The 24,592-nt window shown below is 40.0% G+C and overlaps 1 protein-coding gene across 2 annotated transcripts; it reads left to right on the top strand.

Annotated features, from left to right (window-relative positions):
- The first annotated feature begins 18,132 nt into the window (after positions 1-18,132).
- LOC125550366 (ruvB-like protein 1) lies at positions 18,133-23,304 on the top strand. 2 transcript variants are annotated; one of them, XM_048713348.2, is made up of 12 exons: positions 18,134-18,450; positions 18,559-18,747; positions 19,496-19,627; positions 19,780-19,929; positions 20,293-20,448; positions 21,161-21,295; positions 21,392-21,457; positions 21,754-21,860; positions 22,061-22,160; positions 22,241-22,332; positions 22,630-22,699; positions 22,782-23,304. In XM_048713348.2, exons 1-12 carry the CDS (start codon positions 18,370-18,372, stop codon positions 22,869-22,871), a joined length of 1,368 nt encoding a protein of 455 aa, XP_048569305.1. In that variant the 5' UTR covers positions 18,134-18,369; the 3' UTR covers positions 22,872-23,304. The 2 variants fall into 2 exon arrangements, with proteins under 2 accessions (XP_087373709.1, XP_048569305.1); XM_087517583.1 differs by having other exon boundaries at positions 18,133-18,747.
- Positions 23,305-24,592: the final 1,288 nt, after the last annotated feature.

Genomic DNA, 24,592 nt, shown 5'->3' with positions numbered 1-24,592 from the left:
AGTCCGTCTCGGATTGATAAACTAGAAGAAATCTTTAGTAATTTGAGGATGGATTTTGCTTCTACTAAAACTATTGAAAAAACTCCCGTAAATATTGGCAAGACTACTCAAGTTACTAAGAACAAGGGTGCAACTTCTAGTAATAGTAAAGAGGATCTTAAGATGATTAGCATCCACCCGGATTTTGTTGAAGTTATAAGAGTTCCCTTTGGCAAGAATGAATTCTTTAAAATGGTTCCTAGGAGTATTGTCATTGGAAATCATGATAAATCTTTTAAGAATTCTAAGTGTTTGATTGAAGAGTTAAACAAAGATGACAAAACTTAGATCCTTGCTTTATGCCTAGCTAAGGGCGTAAAACTATAGCGCTTGTTGGGAGGCAACCCAATAAATAAAATTTAGTTTTTCTTTTTGCTTTCTGTTCTTGAGTGTTAGCACAATTATGCTACTATTATGGTTGTGTTTTTTGTGTTTTAATTAGTGTTTGTGCCAAGTAATGCCTTTAGGATCTTCTTGGGAGATAGTTGTTTGATCGTGCTGAAAAAATAGAAACTTTTGCAATCGCGAAAATAATTTTCATTTTTAACCAGAGAGCTATAAAATAACAAATCCTTTTTCTATAGATTAATATACAAATTTCCCAGGTCGTCCTAATATTTCAGCGTTTTTGGAGTTACAGAAGTATTCGAAAGATCCAGATTTCTACAAACTGTTCTATTTTTCACAGATTTTGTTTTCTTTGCATTGTGTGCTTGTTTTGATGATTCTATGGTTTTCTTTGATGAGTTTTTGCCATAGAAAACTTGGAATAAAGTAGATATAATGCAAGAACAAAATGTGAATTGGTTTACTACAACACTTATAGTAGCGATTTGCTTTCTTATACTAACGGATCTCACGAAGGCTTGTGTTGAGCTTTATGTGATTGAAGTTTTCAAGTTGGGTAATCTTACGATGGATGAAGGAATAAGGAGTAAGAAGAGCCTAACTTGGGGATGGCCCAGCATCCCAAGCTATTATCCAAAGAGAGCAAGCAACTAAGCTTGGGGATGCCCCGAGTGGCATCCCCTCTTTCTTCTAATGACCGTCAGTATTTTACTCGAAGCTATATTTTTATTTGTCACATACTATGTGTTTTGCTTGGAGCGTCCTGTATGATATGAGTCTTTGCTTGTTTTGCTTTGTGTTTTAAGTCTTGAATCCTTGCTGGACACACCTATTTGAGAGAGCCAAAATTATGCCATGACTTGTTAGAATTGCTCTCTATGCTTCACTTAAATTTTTATGAGCTATGGATTTGCTCTAGTGCTTCACTTATATCTTTTTGAGCACAGTGTGCATTAGAATTTTTGAATAAATGCTCTCTTGCTTCACCTACATTTATCTGAGAGTTAGCAAAATTTTCAAGAAATTCTCTCTGGCTTCACTTAAATTAATTTGAGAGAAAGAAATATTATGCTCATGATCTTCACTTGTATTTGTTTGAGCTTATCAAAAGCAACACATGAAAATTAGTCCCAAAGTGATAGGTATCCAAGAAGGATATAATAAAAACTTTCATGAAGATCGTTGGACAAAATAAACTTGATTCTTAGTAATAGTTTTGATTTTTGAGATATGATGATGTGATATGTGAGTCATCTTGATGACTAATTATGTTTTAGTAAGAATATTGGTGTTAAGGTTTGTGATTCCCTATGCAAGCACGAAAGTCAATAGTCATGCAATGAAATTATATCCTAAGATTATGCTTTAGTAAGAATATTGGTGTTAAGGTTTTCAGATATGAAGAAAGCAATAGCAATAAAACACCAATTGACATAGTGCCAAGTGCCACTTGCTGTTTTTTGCATGTTTTTTACATTGCAGATAATCAATACCAAACGGAATCCAAATGCAACAAAACTTTTTGTGGATTTTCTTGGACCAGAAGACAACCAATGGGCCAAATAAGCACCTGGGGGCTGCTCCGAGGGGAGAACAACCCACTAGGGCCGCCTGGGGGCCCAGGCACGCCCTGGTGGGTTGTGCCCACCTCGGGTGCCCCCCGGACCACCTCTTTACTCTATAAATACCCCAATATTCCAGGAACCCTAGGGGAGTCGACGAAAATCAATTCCTATCGTCGCATAGTCCAGAACCACCAGATCCAATCTAGACACCATCACGGAGGGGTTCGCCACTTCCATTGGTGCCTCTCCAATGATGCGTGAGTAGTTCTTTGTAGACCTTCAGGTCCGTAGTTAGTAGCTAGATGGCTTCCTCTCTCTCGTTTGATTCTCAATATAATGGCCTCTTGGAGATCCATATGATGTAACTCTTTTGCGGTGTGTTTGTTGGGATCCGATGAACTTTGAGTTTATGATCAAATCTATCTCTTTTTATCCATGAAAGTTATTTGAGTTTCTTTGATCTATTATATGCATGATTGCTTATAGCCTCGTATTTCTTCTCCAATATTTGGGTTTTGTTTGGCCAACTTGATCTATTATCTTGCAATGGGAAGAGGTGCTTTGTAGTGGGTTCAATCTTACGGTGCTTGACCCCGGTGACAGAAGGGGAACTGACACATATGTATCATTGCTACTACATAAGGATAAAATGATGGAGTCCATTTCTACATAAATAGATCCTGTCTACATCACGTCATCGTTCTTATTGCATTACTCTGTTTCTCCATGAACTTAATACACTAGATGCATGCTGGATAGCGGTCGATGTGTGGAGTAATAGTAGTAGATGCAGGCAGGAGTAGGTCTACTAATCTTGGACGTGATGCCTATATAATGATCATTGCCTGGATATCGTCATGATTATTTTAAGTTCTCTCAATTGCCCAACAGTAATTGGTTTACTCACCATTTGCTATTTTTCTCGAGAGAAGCCACTAGTGAAACCTACGGCCCCCGGGTCTCTTTCTCATATTATTTGCCTTTGTGATCTATTTTCCTTTGTTTTTATTTTCAGATCTATTAAACCAAAAATACAAAAATACCTTGCTGCAATTTATTCTTATTTATTTTATTTGGCATTCGATCTATCAATCTACTACAATTTGTTCACGTCCGTTTGCCAATTTCTGGCGTCGTTACCCGAAAGGGATTGACAACCCCTTTAATACGTCGGGTTGCGAGTATTTGTTATTTATGTGTAGGTGCCATTTATGTGTTGTTGCTTGGTTCTCCTACTGGTTCGATAACCTTGGTTTCATCACTCAGGGAAATACCTACTGCTGCCATGCTGCATCATCCCTTGCTCTTTGGGGAAATACCGACGTAGCTTCAAGCCGCTATCAACCTCCTTTCTTAGGGACACAATGAACATGACTTACCCATCTACTATCATCTAGGATAGATTATACCTGCTTCCAGAAGTTTTAATATTTCCGTTCTTACCACTTCCTTCATCTTCGGATTTAACTAACATTGGTGATCAACAACAGGTAATCATCAAGAGTATATCCAATAGCAGCTCGATGCTTCCTTAGAACTTTCAATAATCTTTCTTCTTCATGTTCTGAAAGGCTAGCACACTAATAATAACAGGATATATATTCTTCTCATCAATATAAGCATATTTCAAATTATCCGACAATTGTTTTAATTCAAACACAGGATCACCTTTAGGTGGAGGAGGACCTCCTAGAGTTTCAATAGGAAAGTTGTGTTTAAGCAGAGGACGTTGTTCAAAGAAAATCTTATCTATTTCGTTTCTTTCATGCATATGTAAATCATTTTCATGGTCTAGCAAATATTGTTCTAGAGGATCAGTAGGAGGCACAACAATAGAAGCAAGACCAATTATTTCATCCTTACTAGAAAATTCTTTTTCATGAAGCTTTCTGCTAAACTTGAAAAAATTAAACTCATGAGACTCATCACCAAAGCTAACATCACAGTTTGTTTCTCAAAATGTATTTTTGCATTAACGGTGTTCAAGAAAGGTCTACCAAAGATAATGGGACAAAAATCATCTTGTGGGGAACCAAGAACAAGAAAATCAGTAGGGTATTTTATTTTCCCACACAAAACTTCAACATCTCTAACAATCCCAAGTGGTGTGATGGTGTCTCTATTAGCAAGTTTAATAGTGGCATCTATTTCTTCTATTTCAGCAGGTGCTATGTCATTCATAATTTCTTGATATAAGGTATAGGGAATAGCACTCACGCTGGCACCTATGTCACATAAACCATGATAACAATGATCTCCTATTTTAACTGAGACAACATGCATGCCAACAATGGGTCTATGTTTTTCCTCTTTATTAGGTTTGGCAATTCTAGTAGCTTTATTACAGAAGTAAATAGCATGCCCATCTATATTTTCTTCCAGGAGATCATTAACCATAGCAACACTAGGTTCTACTTTGATTTGTTCATCGGGTTTGGGTGTTCTAATATAACTTTTGTTAACCATAGTTGAAAGTTTAGCATGTTCCTTTATCCTAACAGGGAAAGGTGGTTTCTCAATATAAGCAGTAGGAACAACATTATAAAGTATATTTTCCTCTTTAGCTATTTCTGGTTCTTTAATTTCTTCTTTAATAGGTGGGTGATATTTAAACCACTTCTCCTTAGGGAGATCAACATGAGTAGCAAATGATTCACAAAAGGAGGCTACTATCTCAGAGTCAAGTTTATATTTAGTGCTAAACTTTTGAAAAGCATCGGTATTCATAAAAGATATAACACAATCATACTTAAGCTTAATAACTGACTCTTTACCTTCGTCGAGTTCCCAATCTTTAGAGTTGCGTTTAATTCTTTCCAAAAGATCCCACCAGAATTCAATAGTCTTCTTCATTAAAGAACCAGTACAAGAAGTATCAAGCATGGATTGATCATCACGAGAAAGCCGAGCATAAAAATTCTGAATAATAATTTCTCTTGAGAGCTCATGATTGGGGCATGAATATAACATTGACTTAAGGCTCCCCCAAGCTAGAGTGATACTTTCTCCTTCACGAGGCCAAAAATTATATATGTAATTCCGATCACGATGAACTAGATGCATAGGATAAATTTTTTTGGTGGAACTCAAATTTCAATCAATTCCAATTCCAAGATCTAATATCATCGCAGAGCCTATACCATGCCAATGCTTTTCCCTTCAAAGATAAAGGGAAAACCTTCTTCTTAACTTCATCTCCAGGTAAACCTGCAAGCTTAAACAATCCACAAATTTGTTCCACATATATCAAGTGCATATCAGGATGTTCGGTTCCATCTCCTGCATAAGGATTACCTAGCAGTTGTTCTATCATACCCGAAGGAATTTCATATTCAATATTTTTAGTAGGTGTAGTAGGTTGAGGTGTAGCTAATTTTGGTTCTGGTCGAGGTGAAGATACCCCAAACAAACCCCTCAAAGGATTGTTTTCCATAGTAACAAGTGACAGTAAATTTCAGCATGCTATATAAATGTTTCCTTACCAATTTCCACTTACCAAAGGCACTTCACTCCCCGGCAATAGCGCCATAAAATAGCCTTGATGACCCACAAGTATATGGGATCAATTGTAGCTCTTTCCGATAAGTAAGAGTGTCGAACCCAACGAGGAGCAGAAGGAAATAACAAGTGGTTTTCAGCAAGGTAATGTCTGCAAGTGCTGAAATTGTAAGTGACAGAGTAGTTTGGTAATAAAATATTTTGTAACGAGCAAGTAATGAAAATAGTAATAGAAGTGCAGAAAGGTAGCCCAATCCTTTTGAGGCAAAGGACAGGCCAAAACGGTCTCTTATAATAAGCAAAGCGTTCTTGAGGGTGCACGGGAATTTCATCTAGTCACTTTCATCATGTTGATTCGATTTGTTTTCGCTACTTTGATAATTTGATATGTGGGTGGACCGGTGCTTAGGTGTTGTTCTTACTTGAAAAAACCTCATACTTATGATTAACCCCCTCACAAGCATCCACGACTATGAGAAAAGTATTAAGGATAAATCCTAACCATAGCATTAAACTTTGGGATCCAATCGGTCCCTTACGGAATAGTGCATAAACTAGGGTTTAAGCTTCGGTCACTCTCGCAACCCATCATCTAATAACTACTCCATAATGCGTTCCATTAGGCCCAAATATGTTGAAGTGTCATGTAGTCAACGTTCACATGACACCACTAAGGAAATCACAACATACATACTATCAAAATATCGAACACATATCAAGTTCACATGATTACTTGCAACATGATTTCTCACATGACCTCAAGAACAAAAGTAACTACTCACAAGTGATAAACATGCTCAAGATCAGAGGGGTATTAAATAGCATAATGGATCTGAACATATAATCTTCCACCAAATAAACCATATAGTAATCAACTACAAGATGTAATCAACACTACTAGACACCCACAAGCACCAATCTATAGTTACGATACAAAGATTGAACACAAGAGATGAACTAGGGTTTGAGAGGAGATGGTGCTGTTGAAGATGTTGATGGAGATTGCCCTCCCCAATATGGAAGAGTTGTTGGTGATGATGATGACGATGATTTCCCCTTCGGGAGGGAAGTTCCCCCGGTGGAATCGCTCCCCCGGAGGGCAAAAGTGCTCCTGCCCAAGTTCCGCCTCAAGACGGCGGCGCTCCGTCCCGAAAGTCCTCTCCTTATTTTTTTCTAGGTCAAAATAACTTATATACCAGAAGATGGGCACCGGAGGTGGGCTGACAGGAGCACAACCCACCAGGGTGTGCTTGGGCTCCCTAGCGTGCCCAGGTGGGTTGTGCCCACCTGGTGGGCCCCCTCTGGTACCTATTGGCTCCAATATTCCTTATATATTCCATAAAAATCTCCGTAAAGTTTCAGCTTGTTTGGAGTTGTGTAGAATAGGTGGCTTGACATAGATTTTCCAAGTCCAGATTTCCAGCTGCCAGAATTCTCCCTCTTTGTGTGTACCTTGCATATTATGAGAGAAAAGGCATTAGAATTACTCCAAAGCATTATTACGCATAAAAACATCATAAATAACAGTAGAGAAACATGATGCAAAATGGACGTATCAGCAAGCATCATGTGGCAAGGAAAGATCTAGGCACATATGTCCAGTTGAATATGGGTAGCATGAGTTATTATTGTTGACATCACCGTTGAGGTGAATACATTAGGAGGGGAAACTATAAGCCCCTATCTTTCTACGTGTCCGGTTGAAACATTTTGCTCATGTGTATGCGGTGAGTGTCAGTAATCATAGAAGACTATATGATGGTTGAGTATGTGCACTTGCCTAAAGGCTCCGATACATGACCCTTCCCAAAAAGATGATGAATTGTAGTTGGAAAGTTGACTGAGAACATAGTTTGTTGGTTTCTAATAGAGTTTATGCTTTATACTTCGATAGTGTGATGAATTGTTACTTATTTATGAGAAGTCTATGATAAAAGTTTTATGTTAAAGTTTGTTGCTGTTATAATAATTCACATGATGGTTCTGTGTCCGTATTTTGTTTTTATGGACACCTCTCTCTCTAAGCATGTGGACATGTTTTTTGATTTCGGTTTTCGCTTGAGGACAAGCGAGGTCTAAGCTTGGGGGAGTTGATACGACCATTTTGCATCATGTTTTCCTACTATTATTTATGATGTTTTTATGCATAATAATTCTTTTGGAGTAATTCTAATTCCTTTTCTCTCATAATATGCAAGGTACACACAAAGAGGGAGAATTCCGGCAGCTGGAAACCTGGACCTGGAAAAGCTATGTCAGGCCACCTATTCTGCACAACTCCAAACAAGCTAAAACTTTGCGGAGATTTTTTATGTAATATATGAGGAATATTGGAGCCACTAAGTACAAGAGGGGGCCCACCAGGTGGGCACAACCCACTTGGGCGCGCTAGGGAGCCCATGCGCGCACTGATGGGTTGTGCTCCCCTCGGCCCACCTCTGGTGCCCATCTTGTGGTATATAAGTCATTTTGACCTAGAAAAAATAAGGAGAGGACTTTCGGGACGGAGCGCCGCCGTCTCGAGGCAAAACTTGGGCAGGAGCAATTTTGCCCTCCGGCAGAGCAATTCCGCCGGGGGAACTTCCCTCCCGGAGGGGGAAATCATTGTCATCATCATCACCAACAACCCTCCCATCTTGGGGAGGGCAATCTACATCAACATCTTCAAAATCACCATCTCCTCTCAAACCCTAGTTCATCTCTTGTGTTCAATCTTTGTACCGGAACTATAGGTCGGTGCTTGTGGATGACTAGTAGTGTTGATTACATCTTGTAGTTGATTACTGTATGGTCTATTTGGTGGAAGATTATATGTTCAGATCCATTATGCTATTTAATACCCATATGATCTTGAGCATGTTTATCACTTGTGAGTAGTTACTTTTGTTCTTGAGGTCACGGGAGAAATCATGTTGCAAGTAGTCATGTGAACTTGATATGTGTTCGATATTTTGATAGTATGCATGTTTTGATTTCCTTAGTGGTGTCATGTGAACGCCGACTACACTGACACTTCACCATATTTGGGCCTAAGGGAATGCATTGTGGAGTAGTTATTAGAAGATGGGTTGCGAGAGTGACAGAAGCTTAAACCCTAGTTTATGCGCTATTCCGTAAGGGACCAATTGGATCCAAAAGTTTAATGCTATTGTTAGAATTTATTTTTAATACTTTTCTCGTAGTTGCGGATGCTTGCGAGGGGGTTAATCATAAGTAGGAGGTTTGTTCAAATAAGAACAGCACCTAAGAACCGGTCCACCCACATACCAAATTATCAAAGTAGCGAACACCAATCGAATCAACATGATGAAAGTGACTAGATGAAATTCCCGTGCACCCTCAAGAACGCTTTGCTTATTATAAGAGACCGTTTTGGCCTATCCTTTGCCTCAAAAGGATTGGGCTACCTTGCTGCACTTTTTGTTACTATTATCATTATTTGCTCGTTACAAAATATCTTGCTATCAAACTACTCTGTTACTTAAAATTTCAGTACTTGCAGACATTACCTTGCTGAAAACCACTTGTCATTTCCTTCTGCTCCTTGTTGGGTTCGACACTCTTACTTATTCAAAAGGCTACAATTGATCCCCTATACTTGTGGGTCATCAGTTGCCAGGCGTGACAGTGCTTTGGACGTCTGCAAAGACCCCAGTTTATTCCCGATTTGCGGGAAAAAATGTGTTCGAACCGATCGACGGGCCAATACAGGATCACGCTAGATGACAAAATACGTCTGGACCAGAAGACAACCAATGGGACGAAGAAGCACCCGGGGGCTGCTCCGAGGGGAGGACAACCCACCAGGGCATGCCTGGGGGCCCATGCGCGCCCTGGTGGGTTGTGCCCACCTCGGGTGCCCCCTAGACCACCTCTTTACTCTATAAATACCCCAATATTCCAGAAACCCTAGGGGAGTCGACGAAAATCAATTCCAGCCGCCGTAGAGTCCAGAACCACCAGATCCAATCTAGACACCATCACGGAGGGGTTCACCACTTCCATTGGTGCCTCTCCGATGATGCGTGAGTAGTTCTTTGTAGACCTTCGGGTCCGTAGTTAATAGCTAGATGGCTTCCTCTCTCTTGTTTGATTCTCAATATAATGGTCTTTTGGAGATCCATATGATGTAAATCTTTTGCGGTGTGTTTGTTGGGATCTGATGAACTTTGAGTTTATGATCAGATCTATCGCTTTTTATCCATGAAAGTTGTTTGAGTTTCTTTGAACTCTTATATGCATGATTGCTTATAGCCTCGTATTTCTTCTCCGGTATTTGGGTTTTGTTTATTTATCTTGCAATGGGAGGAGGTGCTTTGTAGTGGGTTCGATCTTACGGTGCTTGATCCCAGTGACAGAAGGGGAACTGACACGTATGTATCGTTGCTACTAAGGATAACAAGATGGGGTCTATTTCTACATAAATAGATCTTGTCTACATCATGTCATCATTCTTATTGCATTACTCCGTTTCTCCATGAACTTAATACACTAGATGCATGATGGATAGCGGTCGATGTGTGGAGTAATAGTAGTAGATGCAGGCAGGAGTCGGTCTACTAATCTTGGACGTGATGCCTATATAATGATCATTGCCTGGATATCGTCATGATTATTTGAAGTTCTATCAATTGCCCAACAGTAATTTGTTTACCCACCGTTTGCTATTTTTCTCGAGAGAAGCCACTAGTGAAAACTATGGCCCCCGGGTCTCTTCTTTAATATATTTGCCTTTGTGATCTATTTTCCTTTGCTTTTATTTTTAGATCTATTAAACCAAAAATACAAAAATACCTTGCTACAATTTATTCTTATTTATTTTATTTGGCGTTCGATCTATCAATCTATTATAATTTATTCACGTCCGTTTGCCAATTTCTGGCGTCGTTATCCGAAAGGGATTGACAACCCCTTTAATACGTTGGGTTGTGAGTATTTGTTATTTGTGTGCAGGTGTCGTTTACGTGTTGTTGCTTGGTTCTCCTACTGGTTCGATAACCTTGGTTTCATCACTGAGGGGAATACCTACCGTCACTGTGCTGCATCATCCCTTCCTCTTTGGGGAAATATCGACGTAGCTTCAAGCCGCCATCAAAAGGAATTTCTGGCGTCGTTGCCAGGGAGGATCTTCAACATATACCAGGTTCCTAATCACAAATCGCATCTCCTCGCAATTTACATTATTTGCCATTTGCCTCTCATTTTCCTCTCCCCCACTTCACAAAAATTTGCCGTTTTATTCGCCCTCTTTTTCGTTCGCCGTTTCCTTGTCGGTTCTATTTTTGTGTGCAATCTTGTTTGCCGTTATTATCGTCATGGATAGTTCTTCCTCTAGCATGTACTCCCGAGAACGAGGTTCTCAACTTTAAACAAAGGAGAGGGGAAAATTTAAAAGATGCTTAGTATAGAATTTGCAATGCTCATAATAGATCTATCCATAAGCAATCTACCGTTATTCTTCTTCATTGCTTTTATGTGGGCATCACCACTTGGTATAGATTCGTCCTTGATACGATTACCAGTGGAAATTTCTTGATGTGTCCCTCTCTTGATGCTTTCAATGCTATGGGAAATTTAGTGGGTTCACCACCTGTTATGGTTAATGAAACAACTTTGACTCTTGAGCATGTTATGGAAAGATTAGATGCTATTGAAAAGAAAATGCTTACTGAAGAACATATTGAAAACTCGGATAAAAAGATGCATAATTTTGCTACTAAGATTGGGTCAAAAGCGGGAGAAGTTTTTAAGTTGTTAAAGGAAAGTGGGACCGTAATCCATGAAAGAATTGAAGAAAGTCTGTCTCGGATTGATAAACTAGAAGAAGTCTTTAGTAATTTGAGCACGGCTTTTGCTTCCGCTAAAACTATTGAAAAAACTCTCGTAAAGATTGGCAAGACTACTCAAGTTACTAAGAACAAGGGTGCAACTTCTAGTAATAGTAAAGAGGATCTTAAGATGATTAGCATCCACCTGGATTTTGTTGAAGTTATAAGAGATCCCTTTGGCAAGAATGCATTATTTAAAATTGTTCCTAGGAGTATTGTCATTGAAAATCTTTATGATAAATCTTTGACGAATTCTAAGTGTTTGACTGAACAGTTGAACAAAGATGACAAAACTTAGATCCTTGCTTTATGCCTAGCTAAGGGCGTAAAACTATAGCGCTCGTTGGGAGGCAACCCAATGAATAAAATTTATTTTTGCCTTTGATTTTTGTTCTTGAGTGTTAGCACAATTATGCTTGTGTTCTTTGTGTTTTAATTAGTGTTTGTGCCAAGTAATGCCTTTAGGATCTTCTTGGGTGATAGTTGTTTTGATCTTGCTGAAAAAACAAAAACTTTTGCTCTCGCAAAACTAATTTTAATTTTTAACCGGGACCAATAAAATAACAATTCCTTTTGCAGTAGATTAATATACAAATTTCCTGGGTCGTCCTAATATTTCAGAGTTTTTGGAGTTACAGAAGTATTCGAAATATCCAGATTGCTACTGATTGTTCTGTTTTTGACAGATTCTGTTATCTTTGCGTTGCGTGCTTGTTTTGACAATTCTATGGTTTTCTTTGATGAGTTTTTGCCATAGAAAAGTTGGAATACAATATATATAATGCAAGAACAAAATATGAATTAGTTTACTACAACACTTATAGTAGTGATTTGTTTTCTTATACTAACGGATCTCACGAAGGCTTGTGTTGAGTTTTGTGTGATTGAAGTTTTCATGTTTTGGGTAATCTTACGATGGATGAAGGAATAAGGAGTAAGAAGAGCCTAACTTAGGTATGCCCTGGCATCCCAAGCAATTATCCAAAGAGAGCAAGCAACTAAACTTGGGGATGCCCCGAGTGGCAACCCCTCTTTCTTCTAACGACCATCGGTATTTTACTCGAAGCTATATTTTTATTCGTCACATACTATGTGTTTTGCTTGGAGCGTACTGTATGATATGAGTCTTTGCTTGTTTTTCTTTGTGTTTTAAGTCTTGAATCCTTGTTGGACACACCTATTTGAGAGAGCCAAAATTATGCCATGACTTGTTAGAACTGCTCTCTATGCTTCACTTAAATTTTTATGAGCTATGGATTTGCTCTAGTGCTTCACTTATATCTTTTTGAGTACGGTGTGCTTTAGTATTTTTGAAGAAATGCTCTCTTCCTTCACTTAGATTTATTTGAGAGTTAGTAAAATTTCCAATAAATTCTATATTGCTTCACTTAAATTAATTTGAGAGGAAGAATTATTATGCTCATGATCTTCACTTGTATTTGTTTGAGCTTATCAAAAGAAACATATGAAAATTAGTCCCAAAGTGATAGATATCCAAGAAGGATATAATAAAAACTTTCATGAAGAACATTGGACAAAATAAACTTGATTCTTAGTAATAGTTTTGAGATATGATGATGTGATATGTGAGTCATCTTGATGAGTAATTATGCATTAGTAAGAATATTGGTGTTAAGGTTTGTGATTCCCTATGCAAGCACGAAAGTCAATAGTCATGCAATGAAATTATATCCTACCTATGGCGCATTCTTCGGTGTTAATTATGCTTAATGCTCGCTTATGAGATTATTCGTTTCTTGGTTGGTCGCTTCCCAATCTTTTGCTAGCCTTCATTTTGCACTTAGTATGATCACTACTTGTGCATCCAAAATCCTTTAAACCAGTTTTGCCACATGAGTCCACTATATCTACCTATGTGCGGTATTCTTTTTCCATTCTAAGCAAATTTGTATGTGTCATCTCTAATATTCAAAATAAATTTCTCTTTTGTGCGCTCGTACCGCTCGCGAGGCGGTGAGGGGTGGCTAATATTTTCCATGCTAGATGTGTTATTCTCACGATGACTGTTTATTCACTTGTCATTGCACGAGAGTAAGGCAAAGGTTTTAGGGATGCCCAGTCCCGAAATGAAAAATGAATTTACTTTATGTTGTCAAATAATAAATTCCTTAGAAAGTTTTGGTATGGAAGGCACCCGTGGATACGGTTAGCCATGGAAAGTGAAAGTATGGTGGAAAAAGGAATAAACTTTAATTTATGTTTGGGAACCACCTATGGTATATCTAGCATGGAAAGTGTTGGGAACTCTAAGTCATTTTCATTGGTGGGAAAAGTATGCCTCTCAAAATGTTTTTATCTCTCAATTTTCGCTTTGAGCTCTGGCACCTCTACAAATCCCTACTTCCCTCCACGAAGGGCCTTTCTTTTACTTTATGCAATTTTTATTTTGAATTTGAGTCTCCATCTTCTCTTATAAAAGCACCAACTAGGGGGCGCTATGATCGTACTTGAGCATTGGGTGTAGTTAATATGCGAGTGTGTTTCATGAATGGAGCAATGATTGAGCATGATGGGCTAGGGAAAGCTTATTTTAGCGTTGATATTTTGAAAGACTTGGTTGCTTGTTGTTATGCTTGAGTATTTAAGTTATCATGTCAAAACTCGACTATTGCTTTGAACAATATAAGAGTCCACATGTCCATGCTATAAAGAAAAGAATATGATATAACATGTCAGGTAGCATTCCACATCAAAAATTCCATTTTTATCATTTACCTACTCGAGGACGAGCAGGGATTAAGCTTGGGGATGCTAATACGTCTCCAACGTATCTATAATTTTTGATTGTTCCATGATGTTATATTATCAATCTTGGATGTTTTATAATCATTTTATAGTCATTTCATATCATTTTTGGGTACTAACCTATTAACATAGTGCCAAGTGCGAGTTGATGTTTTTTGCATGTTTTTTACATCACAGATAATCAATACCAAACGGAGTCCAAACGCAACGAAACTTTTTATGGATTTTTTGGACCACAAGACAACCAATGGGTCGAAGAAGCTCATGGGGGCTGCTACGAGGGGAGCACAACCCACCATGGCGCGCCTGGGGGCCCAGGCGCGCCCTGGTGGGTTGTGCCCACCTCGGGTGCCCCCGGACCACCTCTTTACTCTATAAATACCCCAATATTCCAGAAACCCTATGGGAGTCGACGAAAATCAATTGCAACCGCCGCAGAGTCCAGAACCACCAGATCCAATCTAGACACCATCACAGAGGGGTTCACCACTTCCATTGGTGCCTCTCCGATGATGCGTGAGTAGTTCTTTGTAGACCTTTGGGTCTGTAGTTAATAGCTAGATGGCTTCCTCTCTCTCGTTTGATTCTCAATACAATGGTCTCTTGGAGATCCATATGATGTAACTCTTTTGAGGTGTGTTTGTTGGGATCCGATGAACTTTGAGTTTATGATCAGATCTATCTCTTTTTATCCATGAAAGTTATTTGAGTTTCTTTGATCTCTTATATGCATGATTGCTTATAGCCTCGTATTTCTTCTCTGATATTTTGGGTTTTGTTTGGCCAACTTGATCTATTTATCTTGCAATCGGAAGATGTGCTTTGTAGTGGGTTCAATCTTACAGTACTTGACCCTAGTGACAAAACACGTATGTATCGTTGCTACTAAGGATAAAATGATGGGGTATATTTCTACATAAATAGATCTTGTCTACATCATGTCATCATTCTTATTGCATTACTCTGTTTCTCCATGAACTTAATACACTAGATGCATGCTGGATAGCGGACGATGTGTGGAGTAATAGTAGTAGATGCAGGCAGGAGTCAGTCTACTAATCTTGGACGTGATGCCTATATAATGATCATTGCCTGGATATCGTCATGATTATTTGAAGTTCTATCAATTGCCCAACAGTAATTGGTTTACCCACCGTTTGCTATTTTTCTCGAGAGAAGCCACTAGTGAAACCTATGGCCCCCGGGTCTCTTTCTCATATTATTTGCCTTTGTGATCTATTTTCCTTTGTTTTTATTTTCAGATATATTAAATCAAAATTACAAAAATATCTTGCTGCAATTTATTCTTATTTATTTTATTTGACGTTCGATCTATCAATCTACTACAATTTATTCATGTATGTTTGCCAATTTCTGGCGTCGTTACCCGAAAGGGATTGATAACCCCTTAATACGTCGGGTTGCAAGTATTTGTTATTTGTGTGCAGGTGCCGTTTACGTGTTGTTTCTTGGTTCTCCTACTGGTTCGATAACCTTGGTTTCATCACTGAGGGAAATACCTACCGTCGATGTGCTGCATCATCCCTTCCTCTTTGGGGAAATACCGATGTAGCTTCAAGCCGCTATTAACCTCCTTTCTTAGGGACACAATAAACATGACTTACCCATCTATTATTAGCTATAGGATAGATTATACCTGCTTTCAGAAGTTTTAATATTTCCGTTCTTACCACTTCCTTCATCTTCGGATTTAACCGACGTTGGTGATCAACAACGGGTTTGGCATCAGGTTCCATATTAATCTTGTGTTGACAACTAATGCCCTTTAAATCATCAAGAGTATATCCAATAGCATCTCGATGCTTCCTTAGAACTTTCAATAATCTTTCTTCTTCATGTTCTGAAAGGTTAGCACTAATAATAATAGGATATATATTCTTCTTATCAAGATAAGCATATTTCAAAGTATTCGGCAATTGTTTTAATTCAAACACAGGATCACCTTTAGGTGGAGGAGGACCTCCTAGAGTTTCAATAGGAAAATTGTGTTTAAGCAGAGGACGTTGTTCAAAGAAAATCTTATATATTTCGTTTCTTTCATGCATATGTAAATCATTTTCATGGTCTAGCATATATTGTTCTAGAGGATCAGTAGGAGGCACAACAAAAGAAGCAAGACCAATTATTTCATCCTTACTAGACAATTCTTTTTCATGAAGCTTTCTACTAAACTTGAAAAAAATAAACTCATGAGACTCATCACCAAAGCTAACATCGACCATTTGTTTCTCACAATCTATTTTAGCATTAACGGTGTTCAAGACAGGTCTACCAAAGATAATGGGACAAAAATTATCTTGTGGGGAACCAAGAACAAGAAAATCAGTAGGGTATTTTATTTTCTCACACAAGACTTCAACATCTCTAACAATCCCAAGTGGTGTGATGGTGTCTCTATTAGCAAGTTTAATAGTGGCATCTATTTCTTCTACTTCACTAGGTGGGGACAACCCACCTGGACGCGCCGGGGGGGGGGGGGAAGCACACCCTGGTGGGTTGTGCCCACCCAGGTGACCCCCTCCGGTGGTTCTTGGCTCCAGAAATTCTCATTTATTGTATGAAAAATCCTCGTAAAGTTTTGTTCCATTCCGAGAACTTTTATTTCTGCACAAAAACAACACGACGGTAGTTCTCCTGAAAGCAGCGTCAGTCCGGATTACGTTCATTCAAATCATGCAAATTAGAGTCCAAAACAATAGGAAAAGTGTTAGGAAAAGTAGATATGTCGGAGACATGTCAGCTCTCGCGAAGGAGGTCTCAAAACTGAGCAGAGTCTATTTCATGTTTGTAGACCTAAAATTCTCCGTATGCTCTCGAATTTGGCGTTCGGTCCATTTGGCCCGCTGGCCGCTTGGATTCACAAAAATTTGCTACCCCTTTCTCCCCACGCGGGAGAATATCTGGTGCATATGTGCTTGTGGTGCGACTGATGCACCGAACACACGTTGCACATTAGATCAAAATTCAAAATGTAGCTCAAAAAATGAAAATGACAAATTCAACAGTGAATGGTACATAACATAAGTTGGGCTTTTAGATTTGGCCCACTATCATGCTGATGTCAAATTTGTTCATTTTTGTATCTCACAAAACATTTTAAATTTTGATACATTATATTGTGTCAATGTGCTAGATTTTTTTCAGATTTTTTAAAATATTTCTATCGCACCCAGTGCACCAATAGCACTACAAATGCGGGTCCCCTCCCCACTCTTTTATCGAGACCTCCTGCTCGACACCCACGTGCGGCAAATTGTCAACCCTCCGCTAAAGGCAGGAGCGAACGGGCTGGCCCATTTGGAGGTAACGAGCTCCAGCCGCATAGAAAAATTGCCAAAAAGTAATGCACGAGCAGAGCGCGAACTCACGAGCTCCCTCTCGTGAAAGACTATTACTAATCACTCGTCCTAATGATTTCTAGTGATAGATTTACGGCGTGACTTTTTAAGTATCATACTTCTTTGAAAAATTTCAAAAACACACATTGAACAATTTTTAGTATACATTGAACATTTTCTTAAAATCCGTGAACATTTTAAATAATGCATAATGAATATTTTATTATTATACGATGGACATTTTTGGAAAAATATGAATATATGCGTTGAACAATTTTTTTAACAGGCATTGAACATTTTGTAATATAAGTTGAACAATTTTTGAATATACATTAAGAATTTGTGTAATATACACTTAACAAATTTCAAAAACACAGTGATTATATGTTCATTGAACAATTTCTAATATATGATGAACATTTTTGTAATGCATGATGAACTTTTGTAAAAAAGCCGTGAACATTTCCTTAATGTACGATGAACATTTTTTGTACCACGCGATGAACTTTGTATATATAAAAAATAAAATGGAAAAAATAAAAATAAAAAGGAGAAGAAAAGAAATAGAAACTGGAACAGAAAAAAAAAGAAAAGAAAAGAAACAGAAAAGAGAAGAAAACAGCAAAGCAACAGCGAAATAACCATGCGCCGGCCCAAACGGCGAAGCCACGCCGTTTTCTGACGGACACGGCCCAAGCGTCTCGCCCGCTTTATATCACCTAACTAAGAAAAAAAACCTCTCCCCTGTCTCGGCGCCTCTCTCTACGCCCGAACCCGCCGCCGCCGCGCCGCCCGACCCCCGCCACCTTCCCACGCCATAGCGCACCGGCCCTAACCCCCCTCGCTCTCTTCTCTGTATTCCCCGCCGCCGCCTTGCATTCTCCTCCCCTCACACGCCTCCGCGGCTAACCCTAGCCGCCCCGGGAGAGACAAAGAGCGCAAAAATCGGTGGCGGCGGCGGCGACGATGAGGATCGAGGAGGTACAGTCGACGTCGAAGAAGCAGCGCATCGCCACCCACACCCACATCAAGGGCCTCGGCCTCGACGTACATGCTTTTCCATCTCTCCTGCTTCTCCACCCCTCCTGCGGCCGGAGGTTTTCAGTTGTTACCCCGAATTTTCGTTTTCAGGACTTAGTTTGGTTCTCTTCGCAGGCCAATGGGACGGCGATAGGGATGTCGGCGGGATTCGTGGGGCAGGCGGAGGCGAGAGAGGCGTGTGGGCTGGTGGTCGACATGATCCGGCAGAAGAAGATGGCTGGACGGGCGCTGCTCCTTGCCGGCCCACCTGCCACCGGCAAGACCGCGCTCGCTCTTGGCATCTCCCAGGAGCTGGGCAGCAAGGTCAATTTATCATTTCCCTCACAAGTTGCTAGATACTTTTAGTGCTACTGTTACATGTTTTGCTGCAATGTACAACTTGTATTTGGGGGTGGCGTGGAATTGGACTAGATTTGGGCTTGTTGGTACAAATTTGGAGGCTAGGTTGTTACTGCTTTACTGGACAGTCCTTGATAACTTAGCCCCTTTTCAAAAAATGCCAGCTTACTGCTCATGAGCAGCATCTGTATGATGAACAGGCAGCTCTGCATTTGCATGGTCTCATCTAGTTCCAGTCAGACACCCAACCAATTTAACTCACTGTGAGCTCTGACCATTCGAGCATTCACACCTTTTATTTTGTTGTAGCTGGGATGTTGCTAGAGTGGTTGAATTCTATTTCATCTACTTAACTAAATTGGTGTTCTGTAGTACTATCATTTTAGCCAGTAATGTGTTACCATTTGACTTGGTCATTAAGAATTTGTTTTGAGTTCTATATTCTGCTTCTTGCTGGTCCAAAATATTTCAGTATGCTGCTCTGCCGACGAGAAGTGTGCTGTTCTTTAGAGCATACTTACACCAAGACTCTGGAGTAAATTTGGTGGATTACTAGCACTTGCTAGCAATTTATCAGGCTGTCTTGTTCATTGCATTCAATGTATATGAAATTTTGTTTGCAGTGAACTATATATTGCTTTACATTTGATGTCCTGCCTCTACTTCTATTTTGGAAGAAGCTTCAGTCTTCTCCTCCTATTCTGCAATGCAGGTCCCTTTCTGTCCTATGGTAGGATCAGAAGTGTACTCTTCAGAGGTCAAGAAAACTGAGGTGCTGATGGAAAATTTCCGTAGAGCTATAGGCTTGCGTATAAAGGAAAACAAAGAAGTCTATGAAGGAGAGGTAGGAGTGACCTATATGGTCCTTTTGAAATTTGAAAAAGATTTTGTTCTTGAATTAGTGTTTTACTTGATACTAACACTTCCTTTGTCATCATTTTCTAATAGAACTAATATTCTAGTGTTTGTGGCTATATTGTTTTGCTTGCCTTTTAGGTTACGGAGCTTTCCCCAGAAGCTTCTGAGAGTTCAACTGGTGGATATGGAAAAAACATTAGCCATGTAATAATTGGCCTGAAGACTGTAAAAGGGACTAAACAACTAAAGTTAGATCCTACAATTTATGATGCTTTAATCAAGGAAAAGGTTACTGTCTGCTCCCAACCCTCCCTTGCTCTCTGCCTCTGTTGCTAGACTGTTTGGTTGCATTTGTATTCTCACTTTAAATAACAGTTGGTGGATAGTGTATCTTATGTGTTCAGAATATTGTCTTTATGCAATATTTAACCTGTGCAACCTTATGGCAAGTGTGGAAACTCACACATAGGATCATATTTCTCTTGTTCATTGTTAGATGTTCTGTTGTGGCATAACAAAACATCGTGATACTTACTTAAAATTGAGATATGATGCATTATATTTTACTTTCGTTGCTCACTTGCTTTGCCTCTCCTACTTGTATTCTGCATGAAGCTGCTTAACATTTCATCATTTGTATACGGGATGCAGGTGGCAGTGGGTGATGTTATATACATCGAAGCTAACAGCGGTGCAGTGAAAAGAGTTGGCAGATGTGATGCTTTTGCTACAGAATACGATCTTGAAGCAGAGGAGTATGTGCCAATTCCCAAAGGGGAAGTCCACAAGAAAAAAGAAATAGTGCAGGTACAAATTTGACGATAGTTCAGCCTTATAAATCTTTGTGTGTACACTTGTTCAGCCAATTCTGCATTGTACCGTCCATAAAACAACATTTTGGTAATTGAATCAGAGATAATATAGTATGCAATTGCAGCATATTTATATCTAATCTAAAGGATCAAAGCTGGACGCATGATACATTTGTTAAGATGAAGCTTATTATTATACTTTTGTGTTGCTCAAGCATGCTTAAATATGTGGTTTTCCTTCCAGGTAGTTGTAAGTTGCTTGCTCCTGCTAAATTCCAGAAGATAGGAATGGAAAATATATAACCTAATGATTAAGATTGCATCAAATACTCGGTCCACATTATCAATTGTGCCTTCCTGGATAAGATACATAAAGTTCACAAGCTAATAAGATTGCGCCAAATTTTTGATCATCTGCTCAAACCCAGTTAACTATTATCTTATTGAGTTGACCAATTAAGTAGGAGTCGTTGTTCTTGTTCCTGTCTAAAGAAAGTTAGAATCATTCTTACATACCTACATCCGACAAATGACAATTAAGTTGAGTGTGGTTTGTTCTCTCTTCTCTGTCGGTGGGTGATAATCTTTTCTGATAGCATAGAGTGAAAATTCCTATTTGTGTTGTAACATAGAAGCATATTCTTCATGTTTTCAAGTTCAGTGTAAATCAACTGAAAGAAGTAAATTATATGCTTTCATCTGCATAGGACGTTACACTGCATGACCTTGACGCCGCAAATGCCCAGCCACAAGGAGGCCAAGATATTTTGTCCCTTATGGGCCAGATGATGAAGCCACGGAAGACTGAAATCACTGAGAAGCTACGCCAAGAGATCAATAAGGTTTAAAAATTCTCATTATGCAACATCTTTTTTTAATTTGGATCAAATTTTGATAGACCTATGGGAATGGGTGCCTTTTCTTTTGTATGGTCATAGGTGGTTAACAGATATATTGACGAAGGTATTGCAGAGCTTGTACCTGGTGTTCTGTTCATTGATGAGGTATTATATTACTGTCTCATGATTGAAAATCTATTTATCTTCATAGGCTTGTTTTGGATTTCCTAAAATATGAATGAGCTTGGACTTGTTTATTTCCAACTTCTCCTATTGCCAAATAAATAAGTGTCCATCCTGTGGACAGCATTGTTCTCGTAAACTAATTGGCTTTATGCTACTAAATGGTAGTCCCTCCGTCCCAAAATAAGTGTCGCTGATTTAGTACAAAGTTGATGGAGGGAGTAGAATTATGCCTTACAGTGGTATGATTTCATTAATGACTATAACTTTATCTGTAGGTTCACATGCTGGACATTGAGTGCTTCTCTTATCTTAATCGTGCTCTCGAGAGCTCATTATCGCCAATTGTAATACTCGCTACGAACAGGGGAATATGTACTGTGAGGTAAGAAATTTGATTTACCTGTTGTGAACTGCTCCATGCTGAACTGCAATACCGGATTCCCCGGCAGCGCCTTGCAATTATGCTCACTTTAGGCGCTTAGGCGTCAGGGCAGTGGGTGCTCGCCTTACCGCCTTAAAAACATTGCTTTTATGTACTATTTTCCCCTTATACATCTTATTATTTTACTCTTATTTATTCAGGGGAACTGACATGACAAGTCCACATGGTATCCCAGTCGACCTTCTAGATAGGTTGGTTATCGTACGGACACAGATATATGGCCCTATCGAGATGATCCAGGTTCCTATTTCATGTCTTATTATGTGTTTTAACTTTCCTATGTAGAAATGCATTTGATGTTTGTTTATTGTGCGTTGCAGATATTAGCAATTAGAGCACAAGTGGAGGAGATTGAAATTGATGAGGACAGTCTTGCATTTCTAGGAGAGGTTGGGCAGCAGACATCTTTGAGGTATGGTTCTTGTTGTTTCAGGTTATGCCCACACATTTGCGTCCCATGCCAAGATTAGGAATGTGAAATTAAATAAAATTTAGCTGGAGTGTGTGTTGAAAGGATTTTCTTGAGCCTTTAAAGTTAGGACAGTTTCCACCCTGTCTTTTGGCTGTCATCCCACTTTTAGCGTTCTGCTATATGAATTTTAACATGCCTATATGTCTAGTGTACGCATTACTATCACAGGGTTTGTCATCACTAGGCCAGTTTATTGTTGGTAGTAATGGTTGTAATAGATCTTGATTCTCTTTGCAGACATGCTATTCAGCTGATGTCACCTGCTAGTGTAGTTGCCAAGGCTAATGGGAGAGAGAAGATCTGCAAGGTATGTGTTGAATTTCAGTAACACATCATCTTCCTAGCCGGGTCTCAATCACTTGTATCCTGAACTCATGATCCTCTATTAGGCTGATCTCGAAGAAGTCTGTGGTCTGTATTTGGACGCAAAGTCCTCTGCTCGTTTGCTTCAGGACCAGCAAGGAAGCTACATCACCTAAACTACTCCTGCACAAGAATTCCCAGCCGCCGGCTCAGGTGATTGGACTGTCTTCCCCTAGCACGACTTGGTAAGCAGGCGCATCGACTCGAGAACACAGTTGGGGCATTGTTTTCTTAGCAGCTGCACTCTGGACTGGACTTCCATTGGTTCCAGTAGGACAAATCGGTTCTGGTCTATGGCTTCTCGCATTTCTGTTTGCTGATTAGATCATGTAGGAATTATCGTGTACCTTCGTTGCCCATGCTAATTGATGGCTAGATCCCGTTTTCCCCCCTTGACTAACAGTCACCTCAGAAGTATCAGGTCGTGGTTCCTTCGTTGGAGAACTGGAATTTCTTAGATTATGTTTCGTGGTAAGGTCGACCCAACTTGTCGAATTGCACGTTGCCATGCTCACTTGAGCTTGATAACTTATTTGGGTTATGCTCTAAGTTTGTCGTGTGTAACTTAGAACTTGTCGCTCACTCGCCTCGCGCAACTGCGGCGTTGGACCGATTCAGGTAACGGCCCAATCCACATCACCAAGAAAAAGGCTTCATCCATCGTTTGGCAACTAGAGAGCGAGAACAAACGTGGGTGCTGGGTGGTCCTGTGCTAAGCATTTCAGTGAACTTCTCCATCACTAGGGAGTGAAGCTTATCCCTGTCGCTCACAGTTTTGCTGCTCGCCCGGCCGGACCCGGAATATGCCCGTTCCGTTGGTAAAGGAAATTCCAATGTGCGCTACCAGATGCCTACATGGAGACCACTGGGTTAAAGCTCCAACACGGAGCTAAATATGTTTCTAGACTCCTAGTAGCTGCCGAGTGCCGAGCACATTCTGTTCTGTTGTTATTCCACGCTGCACGGAGGGAGCGACGACGATCCTGATCCATGCAGGGTGCTGCCTTACATGGAGCCACGCAAGCGACAGAACCGCTCTCCAACAGTCCAACTTGGCATCCATTTCGCTTTCTTGCTCCCGCTCCTTAACCACAGAGCCGGACGATCCTATCCGCCTACGGGGATCTACAGCGAATAACGGCGCTCGCCCGGTTCCTGTCCACAAAATAAAATTGCACCCAGTGTTAATCCAACTCAGACGCATGACATGGTTCCCGTCTGCTGTCACGAGGAGCTGATCCGTCAGGCCAGGACGCCAAAGAAAACATGTGCCGGGAAAGCGAGATGGGTCGAAATCACCGGGGATCGACCCCTCGACAGCCAAAACAACAAGTTGAAACCATCGCCAATCCGCACGCACGATTTCAGGGAGTGCGATGCATGGCGGGCAGCAAAAGTGCGCGGGAAGAAGAATCGGCCTTTCCCCTCACTAGCGCGCCTTTGGCCGAGGGCGATGCGGAGAATCCTTCGTGCTGTCCATTTCACATGCTGGCTAGTGGAGGGAGGAACCGTTTGCTTTTCTCGTTTAGACTACTAGTAGTAGGCTAGTAGCCAGCAAAGAAGCTGGATGATGCGGGGTGTTTTTTTGGTTGGCCGGTATGTATGTTTTTCCGGTGCCTAATGTGAGCCGTGCAAGTGCAACGTGAGGAGCCTCCATAGTTTTATTTATGTCGTGGACAAAAGACCAAAGCGAATGAAATATGAAAAGATGAAGGGGGAGAATGTTTTCTTCGTCAGGTCGAGATAAGATCGCATCTCCAGCCGGGAATTAGCTGTAGGAGCCGACGGGAGTGCCGAACATCGCCATGGAAAGGCATTGACGACATCGGTAGAATTT

This window comes from Triticum urartu, chromosome 4A, assembly GCF_056163025.1.
Source record: "Triticum urartu cultivar PI428250 chromosome 4A, HENAU_Tu73, whole genome shotgun sequence".
Lineage (NCBI taxonomy): Eukaryota > Viridiplantae > Streptophyta > Magnoliopsida > Poales > Poaceae > Triticum > Triticum urartu.
Note: the sequence above shows the minus strand (reverse complement) of the source record. Positions and strands in the feature narration are given on the sequence as shown.

What these genes read in the sequence shown, in the direction of transcription:
- LOC125550366 (XM_087517583.1), top strand. Translation starts at nt 18,370, where the DNA reads ATGAGGATCGAGGAGGTACAGTCGACGTCGAAGAAGCAGCGCATCGCC. An exon ending in ATGCTTTAATCAAGGAAAAG is followed by an intron (nt 19,930 to 20,292) that starts GTTACTGTCTGC and finishes TACGGGATGCAG; the next exon opens with GTGGCAGTGGGTGATGTTAT. An exon ending in GGAGAGAGAAGATCTGCAAG is followed by an intron (nt 22,700 to 22,781) that starts GTATGTGTTGAA and finishes ATCCTCTATTAG; the next exon opens with GCTGATCTCGAAGAAGTCTG.